Source organism: Crocuta crocuta, unplaced genomic scaffold (assembly GCF_008692635.1).
Source record: "Crocuta crocuta isolate KB4526 unplaced genomic scaffold, BGI_CrCroc_1.0 scaffold556, whole genome shotgun sequence".
In the NCBI taxonomy this organism is placed as follows: Eukaryota; Metazoa; Chordata; class Mammalia; order Carnivora; family Hyaenidae; genus Crocuta; species Crocuta crocuta.
This window is the reverse complement of record NW_027527436.1, coordinates 6,103,854-6,116,841: the sequence shown is the minus strand read 5'-3', so window position 1 is coordinate 6,116,841 and position 12,988 is coordinate 6,103,854. Positions and strand designations below refer to the sequence as shown.

The 12,988-nt window shown below is 42.4% G+C and overlaps 1 protein-coding gene across 1 annotated transcript in view; it reads right to left on the bottom strand.

Moving 5' to 3' along the window:
- Positions 1-777: 777 nt before the first annotated feature.
- IARS2 (isoleucyl-tRNA synthetase 2, mitochondrial) overlaps positions 778-12,988 on the bottom strand; it is a 66,180-nt gene continuing 53,969 nt past the window's right edge. The window contains exons 16-24 of the mRNA XM_077759806.1: positions 12,198-12,306; positions 9,816-9,918; positions 8,697-8,822; positions 7,957-8,088; positions 6,819-6,925; positions 5,904-6,049; positions 5,028-5,218; positions 2,838-2,982; positions 778-1,304 (exon numbers count right to left, since the gene is read on the bottom strand). Of these exons, the coding sequence (XP_077615932.1) occupies positions 1,159-1,304; positions 2,838-2,982; positions 5,028-5,218; positions 5,904-6,049; positions 6,819-6,925; positions 7,957-8,088; positions 8,697-8,822; positions 9,816-9,918; positions 12,198-12,306 (1,205 nt within the window). The 3' untranslated portion in view covers positions 778-1,158. The remainder of the gene's footprint in view (positions 1,305-2,837; positions 2,983-5,027; positions 5,219-5,903; positions 6,050-6,818; positions 6,926-7,956; positions 8,089-8,696; positions 8,823-9,815; positions 9,919-12,197; positions 12,307-12,988) is intronic.

Below are 12,988 nucleotides of genomic sequence, written 5' to 3'. Positions count from 1 at the left end.
CGCCCTGTTCAGTCCCACCATGTGCTGCTGAAGGGAAACAGAAGTGTTGAAATCATCCTGACTTCTACACTGCAGGCTGTGTCTGGGTGCAGAGCTAGAAGAGCCAGCACAGACTAGGTGGGGAGGACACAGCCCTGACCTTAAACGCTTCATGCGATTGCAAAAGCAAGCAGTTTCCCCTTTGTTAATAAAAATTCATGTAAGGTCAGAGTAAGCACTGTTAGATTTAATTGCTTTCTTTAAAAAAAAAAAAGTTAATTACAAGTTAAAATCAAAGAAAAAGAAGACTTACTTAATAATATTAAGCTTGTGTGGAATAGAACGTTTCCTCACAGGCTGCTGTGGTTCATTCATTTGTAAGAGACACGTCTCGTTAAGCACTCCACAGCGACAGCCCCTTCTCACCCTGCCAGGAATGAATTTGTGGGGCTTCTAGAAGTTAGATTTCTGCTGATAGAATGAGCCATCCCTAGCAACATTTTACTCCAGTATGGAATTGTTTATAAAATGCTCTTATCTAATGTACTGTAGGTAGTGACCTTCTGTACATACTTCTATTTTGTGTGTCTGTTCATTGTTGTGAATTCATGTATGTTAGTGAAATAAATTTTAAGCTTTCATGTTTCAACATTCATAAATACAAATATTAAGATTCCCCCCCCCCCCTTGTATGAGAATAACCAGTTTGGTGGTGATGTGCTATGAAAAGCTGACGTTCACTAGGAAGGCAGAATGAAACCACTTTTTGTTTCTTAAGGGAAAAACACACTTCTGCCATTTGCCTTCAAAGCCATAGTTTTTACTTGATTTTTACCACCTCACCAATATCCGTGATTTTCCAAATGGCTTTATTTTTAGACATTATAGAACTTAAATCCCGAGTCAAGATTTAAAAATATAAAACATTTTCTGGTCAGCCATCTCTGAAGGCAAACCTATTCAGTGCCTCTGTTCTGAATAAATCCACTATGGATATGTCCAGGTCCATCCACCTATTTATACTTTTCTGCAGGTATATAAATATATACACATTTTTATCTAATACAGGACAAACTTCTAATTCGGAATTTGACCCTTTTACTCTTCCACTCATTACCTAAGTCTTGGGTTTCTTTCCGGCGCTGTAAACACTCCGCAGCCAGCTGTCAACAGAGCGAGCTACTCCTTGCCGCTGACGACTTCGGTGCACCGGGGGCAGAGCGTGTCTGAGGACTCGGCGGTGCACTTCCAGCAACGGGGGCATTTTTCTTTGGTAGTTGGCATGACAATTACTTTATATGAAGACTCTTCACGAATATCGCCACCTGGGGGAGAGCAAGGCATGGAGAGTATTTGACAGGCCACTCCACCTGTATCTCTAGTTCCTGATAACTCCTCCTTCCCCTGGCCCCTGGCCAAGCTTGTCCGTACTGCTTCCTTTGCCTCGTTACGTAAACAGCTAGGACTGGGGCCTCACACCCTGAGAGCTGAGGGGTCAGGAGACCCTGAGTGAGAGGGGGAAGTCACTGGACTCTGTATCTTGTCGGGCAGAGCAGGCCTCCTAGCTCCTACTTAATCCAGGGATAGTTCTGACCAATTACTTTGCCTCTCTAGCTACACAACAGTTTTAAAAAGAGCCAAATTATAGTGACAGCTGCAGTGTCCCCAGATTAAATCTTCTTGGTTTGAACAAAAGAAAACAAAAATTTCTCCATTATTAATGCTCAGACTTTGGACTGAATATATAGAAGAAAGTTATTTTCTAGCCATTATAAAAAGAACGTACAGTACCGTTTTGAAAAGCAAGTGAGAATCTTTACTACATGGTCAGTGCTCCCAGGCCTCAGGGTTAAGCTGTTGCCCGTATGTTACCCCCACGGCACCTGACGGCACCTACAAACTGGCAAACACACACAGCCTCACCTTTCCCAGAGTATCTGCATGTTACTCTCTGTTAGTGTTACTGGGCCTCCATTTCCATCACTGAGAGTACTTGCTTATGAGAGACCACTGTGCGTAAGCGTTCAAGAAAGCATCTTCCTTAGCCCTCATTAAGAATGGCTAAATCTTGGGGCACCTGGGTGGCTCGGTTGAGCATGCAACTTCAGCTCAGGTCATGATCTCACGGTTCGTAGGTTTGAGCCCCACGTCGGGCTCTGTGCTGACAGTTCAGAGCCTGGAGCCTGCTTCAGATTCTGTCTCCCTCTCTCTCTGACCCTCCCCTGCTCAAAGCTGTCTCTCTCTCGCTCTCTCTCTCTCAGAAACAAAACATTGGGAAAGAAAAAAAAAAGGCTAAATCTTGGGGCGCCTGGGTGGAATGTGTATCTGATTCTTGATTTCAGCTCACATCATGATCCCAGGGACCGAGCCTCGCATAGGGCCATGCACTGAGCATGGAGACGGTCTCTCTCTCTCTCCCTCTGCCTCATTCCCATTTGTGCTCTCACCCTCTCTAAAATAAATTTTAAAAATAGCTAAATCTGTTAATATAGGGTGTGCAAAATAAGCAGTTTCAGAGTCAGCACTGGGGCAGGGCAGGCTAGGGTACCGGGTATCAAAGGACAGGAACACAAAAAGCCAACGGGAGTGAGGCCAACTGACATCACCCACGATGACAACTATCAATTACTCACAGGACAGGAAGGAAAGCTCTCCTCTCCCTAGTCCTGTGTTCCCGAGATCATCGTGCGGGACGCTTCTGAGAGCTGGTTTAGACATGTGGGCCAGCTTCCATTAAAAGATGTACTCCAGGAACGTACCTGCCTTTAGAATACACCTAATCCATGGGAGGGCTGGAGAGGCCCTAGGATTATCACTCAGGTCTCCAGGTCCCTCCGTTCTGCTGGCGGCCTCCTTACCTTCTAAATTGATCAGGAATGTCCCTTTGTGCTCAACAGCATCTGCGGGTAGTGTTCGTGGTTCCTGAGGGAGTAAAGTTGTCTCGGAAGCCATCATTAATTCATTCAACTGAGAGGTGCTGGAAGTCTCCTCAGCTTGTAGCATCTGGGGATGAGCATGTCAAAGTTACCATCTGAATGTTTACTGTAAACTCCGGGTATAAAAAACAGATTCCTGTGTTTAGCCAGTAACCCTTTGGTACCAGTATCTCCTAAGCCAACACTATTAAATCAATGATTAACTAGAATGCAAGGTTTCAAATAAGAATTTCCAGTCAAGGGGTACCTGGGGGGCCCAGTCGGTTAAGCATCTGACTCTTGGTCTCCGCCTGGGTCATGATCTCACAGTTCATGAGTTCAAGCCCCACATCGGGCTCTGTGCTGATGGTGCAGAGCCTGCTTGGGATTCTGTCTCTCCTCTCTCTCCCTCCCCAGCTTGTGTACTCTCTTTCTCAAAGTAAAAATTTTTTTAAAAATTTCCAGTCAATAGGCACCTCACTATGCTAGATGCTAAATGTCCCTTATGATTAGAAACATTCACAGTGTGTCTCACCCCCATTTTCCAACTGAGGAAAGCCGCTCGGGGGGTGCACTCACCCACAGTCCTCAAGCAGCAGGTGGGGGCTGCAATTCCAGCCCAGGTCTAGTGGCCTCACAGCCCAGACTTCTTTTCCTGCCTCCTACCTCCCACTTTAGGAGACGGGACAAGGTACCACATAAGCAGACTGGCTTTCAGCAACGCAGACCAATGGGGGCAACTGAATTACCCACAGGACTCCTCTCAAGTACAATAAAGTTGGGTGTCTGATAAGAACTTTCACATTTTTCAGTGTAATTTTGCTCTTCAAAATGAGTTTATAAGCTAATACAGACACTCCTTAAAAAAAAACAAAACTCAAGAGAAAACAGAAGATTTAAGGAAATTAATTTGGTTTTAACAAATTCACATAATTAGTAACTGATAGATCCAGGATTCCATCATCTGACATCTACTTGCGGTGACTCCTAAGGAAAATACATTCTTTTTTTAAAAAATTTTTTTAAATGTTTTATTTATTTGAGAAAGAGAGAGAGAGGCAGTGTGAGCAGTGGAGGGTTACAGAGAGAGGGAGACACAGAATCGGAAGCAGGCTCCATGCTCTGAGCTGTCAGCACAGAGCCCGACGCGGGCTTGAACCCACGAACCGCAAGATCATGACCTGAGCCGAAATCGGACGCTTAACTGACTGAGCCACCCAGGCGCCCCTCAAATTTTTTTTAATCCCGAAGTTTTTTTCCAATGTAAATGATCCAAACAAGCTGGATTTTTTTTTTTAACTTCTTACTCAGAACTAATGAAAAAGACACAGGACATGTACAAGAAAACCCAGTACTAGGCTGTAAAACCTTAGCTCGCTCATGGTTTCAACAGCCCTCAGTTTCCCTGTTCATAAAATAAAGGAGTCTGAGCCTGCCAACTGGTAAATTTTAAAATGTGAGAATCTTACGGAAATTCTCTGCTATGGTCAACAATCTCCTACATACTAGCTGTTTCAAGCCTCAAATCTTAATTTACTAAATACTTAAATTGAGCTTACCAACCAAATGAGATGGTCATTTTACAGACAACTATAATAGCAGGTAAGACTTTAAAAAATATATTATCAATTCTCTTCTCAAGCAGTGAAAGTAAAATCTTGAGCCAGTATGTAAACATTAAAGTCAATCTAGCCAACGAGCCCCTAAGAATCCCAAGAAGAAAATTCTGATGGTCCTTTTAGAAATAAAAATAGGATGACTGCTTTGAGAGAATGCGTGTTGATTTGCTGGAGCAAATGAATGTTCCGATCTCCTGAGAAAAAGATAGAAATCCTTGTTTTTTTAAGATTTGTTTTGATAAAATTCTCAGAAAACTAAACCCTTATCACGAAACTCAATTTCTGTGTGCTGGAAGCTAATGTCATCGGTTTCTGTCACATCCAAGTAGGCCCAGTGATTTGCGTTTTTTCAAAAATTTTAGTGTTTATTTACATTTGAGTGAGAGAGAGACAGAGTGTGAGCGGGGGAGGGGCAGAGAGAGAGAGACACAGAATCTGAAGCAGGCAAAAGCCAAATTTCAGGTGAAGCTGTAGGATACTAACATCATTTCCAAAGGTACAAACCGCGACTCACCTCTATTATCTCAAAAAGCAGCCCGGGCTCTATCACAATGGTAACCTTGTACTCGGCGGCATTTTTACCCGGGATGCTCCCAAGAAATGAATCTCTCATTGCACATGCGCCTTCTATTGCTTCCTCTAATCCTGGCTTCTTCCAGATAGAACTTGTTCTAATCCACCCAGTATGAAAAACACTCTTGGGTTCTTAAAAAAAAAAATAATAATAATAAGGTAAAGTAATTTACATATACTTGTTTTAAACTGTATATAAATCTCTAACCATTAAATAATCATGGAAAATAAGAATTGTTATTTATAGTAAATATTATGGAGCCATTGTAAATGTTTACCAAACATTTATATTCACATTTGGAAATTTAAACAAAGGATAAAATATATAATAAGACCTCAAAGGAAAAAAGGATGCCTGGAAGAAAATAAAATAGAAAAAATACCCAAATATTAACAGTAGTTATCTTTGGATAGTAAGATTATGAGTGACTTTCTCTCTTTTTAAATCTCTATAGTTGTTAATTTTCTATAAGCTTACTAATTAACAGAGGGGAAAAAAAACATTATAAAAATATTCACTAAGCACACCACACTTCGTTTTAATAAAACCCAAAACATACTTCAGACATTTATGACGGTGTTTAAGAAAACCCGACTGCAGTAATGTCAGGCTGCTCCACTTTTCAGAAAGCAGTCCATGGTGGCCTGAAGGCCGTCCTGAAACCCGTCCCCTCTGCTCCACACAAGTGCAGAGACAACAGAAGGACCAGGAGGTGTCCTGCCCCGGCACTCAGTGTAGACGGGAGAGCGGCCCTTACACGGGGTAGAGAAAACCAAGCTGCTTTCTCATTGTGAGAACAAATCAAGTGCTCCTTACCTTTGATGTAAGGTACGTGCTGGAACACTTCTTCAGCCAGGTGAGGAAGAATGGGAGCAAAAGAACGAACCATCACGTCTAAGATTTCAGCTAACGCCGTCTGGCAGGAGCGCCGTCTGGGGTCGCCTGCGCTTTCACAGTAGAGCCTGGTGGAGGACAAAGTGCGCGGCGGGGGCCATGTTACGTACAGAGGTGCCTGGGCAGGGCCTGCCGGCGGCGTTTCCTCCTGCAGCGGCTCATGCTCTGGCTCTAACCACCTTCCTTCCGACCTACCTACGAGGCCGATGTTCCACCACCTGACTTACTGATCAACCCCCTGGTCCGCTCCGCTCCTTCCAGGTGCACTCGGCTCCCCCAACACTCCCCACCCCACCAGCGCTGCGTCCAATTCTGCTTTCCAGAGATGGCAGCTGGGACCTAGTGTAGTGTGTTAAAGGACAACTGATATGTTGGCTGATGGTATTTATCCTAATGTTTTCAGAGGACTGGGGGTTACAATCCCCGTGCTCAGGGGCGGGGCGGACCCCTCACAGTGGCCTACTTGTTATGAAGGAAGACTAAGCACCAAGGCTTCCTCTAAAAGGTATCACTGATCTTAACACAGTGTTCTTATGTTAACAGTTGCTTATATAGTTCTCTCTCCTCAAAATTTATAAACTCCTCTGAGAACAGGTACTATATTCATTACTTCCTATTAGCACCTATTAGTGAGCACTTGCTTTATCAAAACCAGTAGAAAGCATATTCCTTATATTATCTCTTTTCATAATCACATTATGAGACTGTATTATCCTGAACTCAAGAACCCAACTTCTTAATAACCGCACAGCGCTGCCCATCCTGCTGGCGGCTGTACGCACATCTGTCAAGCAGAGTAGACATTCAAGAAATATTTGAATATTCAGTCCCATATACCTGTCTTTGATGATGCTGAAATAAAAGTTCGAGAGTTCTCTGGTATAAAATGCTCGTAACAGTCGAACAACTTTTCCAAAATCGTACTGTTTATATGAATCAGTAATCTAAGGAACAAAAGCCAAAACAAATTTGGAAGTTGGGATGAGCAAATGAAAATGCAAGTCCACATGAGCAAAATGTGTTCCTTTTCAAAATCTATTCCAAGGCAGACAGACAGGAGATGTGCAGGAGCGACTGAGGGTCTTTCCAACATTTCTGGATATCAAATTTGACTATCCTCAGAAAATACTGAATCTTCTACTCCGGAAACTACAAAAGAACATTCGTCAAAGGAATCAGGCTTTTTTGTTTTGTTTTGTTTTGAATGTTTACTTTTGAGACAGAAGGAGGGAGAGACAGAGCATGAGCAGGGGAGGGGCAGAGAGAGAGAGGGAGACAGAATCTGAAGCAGGCTCCAGGCTCTGAGCTGTCAGCACAAAGCCCAATGCAGGGCTTGAATCCCCAAACCACGAGATCATGACCTGAGCCAAAGTCAAATGCCACCCGGGCACCACGGGAATCAGGTTTTACATGATAAAGCTCACTATTTTAACAGAAGAGACTATCAGTTACCAGTGTTCCCTCGTTTGCGCCTGAAAAAGTAAAACTGGGCAAACACTTGCAGGGATGTTTGTGACACAGGGTCTGGGGAAGGAACCACATTTCCAATTTTAGAGGAGACAGAAGTTATCTGTTTATATATAAATGAGAGAACGTCTTATGAAACACAGAGGAATGGTCATTTCAGTTATTTCTATTCTTTGAAGTGTACATCTGCAGATAAAATACAGCTCTACGTGACTCCTTCCTGTTGGAGGAATACATGAGGCTGATCCCGAGAGAAAAATGTGGTCTCAGGGGAAGTCCGGGCCTCCTGCTTCCAGCAGGCCCTGTGAGTCTCTTGCAAGGCACGAAGAAATCCTGACTTCACTCTCTGAAGTCAGCCTAGGAATGTGTGGAACTTACCAGTATAACTCTTCTCAGTGTTATGGTTATTATCTCTAGTAATATCTGTTTGGCTTGCACGAAGCTCTAATGTCAACATTCAACAGGGCTGATATTTCTATTTTCCAGAGGCTTATTAGTTCACACTTACCTTATTTGCTAAATCCTGCAGTAAGTGTAGCATATACTGGTCTATGACATACATATTGTTAACAGGAATGGAATCTGTTTCTGGGTTGAAACCAGCGAGATTTCCCAAAAGAAAGCGGAGTGTATTCCTAAGCTATTGAGAAAAAATACGCAGTCAAAAAACGTGAACCTTCAATTCTTACTGAAAAGTTACTTTATTCTTCTATAGTTTTTATCCAACTCATGTGACTTTAATGGAATGCTTCTTTTTTTAATATCATTCCTAAATGAGACTACAAATGCCAAAAAACACTCATGGAAACCATCTCTGTACTTTACACACGAAGACTGAATTTTCATTGTATTTCTTTCTAACTTTATAAAGGCAAATCCCCTTTCAGTGGCCCAGTGTGTTCATCTATATAGGTAAGAATGTTATTTTCACCTGCTTCACAGGCAAAAATAAAGATAAATGGAATAAATGTGAAAGGTCATAGAGTATACAAAAAGTATATAAAATTAATATAATTTTGTATTATCTTATGGTAGGTTATGTTTTATAAAGTATAAAAGACAGCATATAAAATTATTAGGATTACATGATATTTTTAAACAAATAACAGCATATTTTTAAACACTCATATGTAGAAACTTATTTTTCACTGTTTTGAAATGCCAAATAAAATGTACTCCATTTAAAAAAAAAAAAAAAGCTATTTAGCTAACTTTTTATTCAGAAATAGGAAGAGCAAGGACTCTGACCTTGCTAATATCATCTCTGGCAGCATTAAGTGCAGATGGGCCAATGGTCACTTCAGTGAAGACGTTGGACTCTGCTACCCACCAGCGAAGGACATCAGCACCATAGGGGGGCTCTTTGCTTTGATCCTTTCAGTGGAGGGAAAAAATATATTAACATATAAATGGCTTTCAATTCTTATTAGGCGAACAAATACTTTAGATATTCTTCCTCCAAAATACGTGAGCACAACATGAGCATGAAAGACCCCCGCACTGTAATGAAATAAGGGCTAACCGTCTCAGAAACCGGCTATGTCTATCTATAAACCAACACTGGGGAAAATGTACGCTCTGCAGTCCCGCTTCGTGCATGGGTGCGGGCATTTGTGCACACATCCCTCGGCTACTGCCGGGGCCGGAGCAGGGCCCTGATGCCTCTGTGATGGCGGATGGGGTGCTCCCTGGCCACTCCTTATATAGAGCAGTGATTACTGGACATTAGAAGAGTGGTACAAAGCCAAAGGAGTCAGGGGTATCTGCGTGGCTCCATCGGTTAAGTGTGACTCTTGATCTCAGCTCAGAGTCATGAGTTCAAGCCCCACCCTGGGCTCTGTGCTGGGCTTGAAGCCTACTTAAAAAAAAAAGCCAAAGAAGTAAAATAACACATGATTTCCTTTCTGATAGCAACTCCAAAATAAACCAAATTATTAGCAACCCCAGATGTGATGTCCATTAATGACGTGCTGTAAGGTGTGGAATTTCTGAGAACGTAATAATGAAACACGAATTATAATCTCAATGTTTTCTCAAAGTTTCCATCGAACTGTAAATTTTTATTGTTTTTTTTTTTTTTTTAAATAAATTTGAGGTTCAATTAAACAAAGGGCTAGCATGGTTCAGGACTCAGAGACTCAGACCTGAAATGAGTCAAGAGGGTCATAACCCCAGCCCTTCCCTTTTTCATTAAAATCATATATTACATAAGAGTCTAGATTTAAAACACAGTAAGGCACCTGCTATTTGCACAAAAGACAGCTTTCATTAATTTGTTTTTACATTGAAGTAACTACATTAAAGATGCTGGCTGCCAACTTAGGAGCCTTAAAACCAAAATGAAACAAATTTTAGAGAACCACCTACCTGCCCTCCGTTGATGACCACATCGGGATCAATGACATTCCCAAGAGACTTGGACATCTTTTCTCCCTTTTCTCCAAGGGTAAATCCATGAACAACCACTGTCCTAAGAAGACAAATCAGCTATTATGATAACACAATTCTAATAACTTTTTGAAGGTCACTTATAGCTTAAAAAGAGTATCTTGGCTTGGCCAAAAAACCAGATTTTTCTTGACAGATGATGTATGAAAGCTTTTCTTGAAAGTCTAATTCTCAGCTGCTTAGTAGTCACAATTGTTAGATAATAAGCTCTCTACTTATACACAGAAATTATTTTTTTTGAGAGAAAGAACATGAGCAAGCAGGGGAGAGGGGCATGACCTCAGCTAGAATTAAGAGTTGGAACACTCAACCGACTGAGGCACCCAGGCGCCCCATACACAGAAAAATTTTTCATGTTTACATTCACTATACAAATATTTCCTGAGCATTCATGATGATGTCTCAATTTTGGTTATTAAAACTAACCAGAAAAAATGTCTTATTATTATGTATTCTTAAGTCTTAAAAAGAGCACATTATCACCTCAAAATACTTTCAAAAAGACAATTTGAGAAAAATATATCTGCTCTTCTACTGGCTTTTAGAAGCATGTTATAGTGGTGTCTGGGTGGCTCGATCGGTGGGGCATGCAGCTCAATCTCAGGGCCACAGTTCGAGCCCCATGTTGGGGGTAGAGATTACTTAAAAACAACAACAAAAAAAACCCCAATCTTTTAAAAATAAATATAAAATAAAAGCATGTTATACAAGAAACCTTAACATGTAAATTGTTCTGGGATAGGTCTTCACTGTAAGACAGTAAAAACCTTAAGCTATTCAAAAAACTTTCTGATTCTCTACACACCTGAAAAAGGAAAATCAATTATCTGTAACTTAATAATACCTAATTTAACAAAACTCACTACAACAACGTTTCAGTTCCGTTAGCCACTTGTGGATAATACAAATGTAAATATATTTGACCCTGGGCTGTCCTCCATCAACATAGACTACCATTCTCTACATTCCTCCATGTCAAGTCTTCCCGTATTTCAAGACCTAGCTCTTTGGAGATCTCCTCACTCTTCCAGTCAATGCTGATTTTTCCTCTAGTAGGAATGACAGTCTGTATCAGTGACAAGACTTCTCTGTATTGTTGTCTTCTTTTTATTTCAAACTCATTTCTCTCACGAAACAAGAGACTAAGCTAGTAAAGGAGGTGTTTGTCACATCCAGGCATAACTCGGGGACACCGCAGGTTTGGCCTCAGGCCACTGCGATAAAGAGTCAAATTAATTTTTTGATTAGTGCATATGAGTTATATCTACACTACTGTAGTCTATTAAGTGTGCAAAAGCATTATGTCTTAAAAAAAACTGTGTACATATCTTAATTACGAAATCCTTTATTGCTAAAAAATGCTAACCATCACCTGAGCTGTTAGCAAACTGTAACGTTCTTGCTGGGGAGGGTCTGGCTTTGATGCCAATAGCTGCTGACCCAACAAGGTGGCGGCTGCTGACGGTGAGGGGGGCTGGGGCAATTTCTTACAGACAACGGTGAAGTCTGGCGCGTGCCTCTGCCTGCCTTTCACCTACGACCTTCCTGCAGCACGTGATGCTCTTACACCATTTCACCCAGAGGACAACTACTTTCAAAACAGGCGCAATAATAAAAATATTAAAAAAAGGGGGCGCCTGGGTGGCTTAGTCGGTTAAGCGTCCGAATTTCACTTAGGTCATGATCTTGCGGTTTGTGGGTTCGAGCCCCGCGTCGGGCTCTGTGCTGACTGCCAGCTCAGAGCCTGGAGCCTGTTTCAGTCTGTGACTCCCTCTGTCTCTGACCCTCCCCTGCTCATGCTGTCTCTCTCTCTCTCCTAGAAATAAATAAAAATATTTAAACAAAAACAAAAACAAAAAACAAAAAAAACCAGGCACCAGTGCCCTCAAACCCTGCGGCTGCTCTACACCTAGGCTGACGTGATCCTCCGCATCCTTCACTGTCCTTTCCGCAGTCTTCACGGCCTCTTCGCCAGGAGCAGACCCCATCTCAAGGCAGCAGCTTCGCTGCCCGGCCAGCAGCAGCGGCTCCTCACGGTAGAAGCTGCGTCCCGAGGCCGCACGGGTCAGTCCCGTCTTCAGGCTCCACCTGCGATCCTACGTCACCCGCCGGTCCCACCACGGCTGCAGGCACTGTGTCCACAGAGGCCCGGGCCTTCCACGTGTAACGTACGTGGCATCTGCGAGGCACAGTGACGTGGGGCCCGCGCGCATGGCTGCCAGGCACAGGGCTGGCACAGGGCCCGGCCCGGCAGGGGTCCTCACGGCGCGAGGACGCGCTTAGCTCGGCTTCAACACTTACCTAAAAGGCGCTTTTTTCCTTGTTGCCACGCTTGTTAATAAAGAAGACTGAAACCAACCACCAAGCTGGTCTTTTCCTTCCAAATACAAATCTGCTCTTTGGTCAGAACCTCAAAAATAAATTAAAAAACAGAGAAACTTAAGTATATTAAAATAGGAAAATGAAAATAAATATGCATCAAAGTGTTAAGATCATCAAAGTAATCATGTCATTTATTTGTGTCATGCTACGCAGGACAGCGAGATTCAGTCACCTGAGCTATTACCCTCACTGCCCATTTATTAATCAAGAGAAAGAGAATAAACATTGGAGTTTGATCTCCTAAACTAGAAGTAACTAAAACACTGCCTAAATTAGGGACTGACTGGGACGGCTGTGTGGCCCAGTCAGCTGAGCATCTAACTTCAGCACAGGTCATGACTTTTTTGTGGGTTCGAGCCCCACATCGGGCTCTCCGCTGTCAGTGCAGAGCCTGCTTCAGATCCTCTGTCACCCTCTCTCTCTGCTCCTCCCCCGCTCATGCTCTTCTTTCTCTCTCAAAAATAATACTTATAAAATTTAAAAAAATAGTGACTGATTAATAATTACCAATATCAACATTTCCACCTAAGTCTCTTATGAAAGTGAGCACCTAAGAACTTTATGTTAATTCAGGTGATCCTCACAGTAACTCTATAAGGTAGGTGTCATCATCATCTCCATTTCACAGATGAGGAAGGTGATACACCAAGATGTTTTATAACTTGTCCAAGTTTATGGAGACAGTAAGCAGTAGAGAGGGATTCTGAACC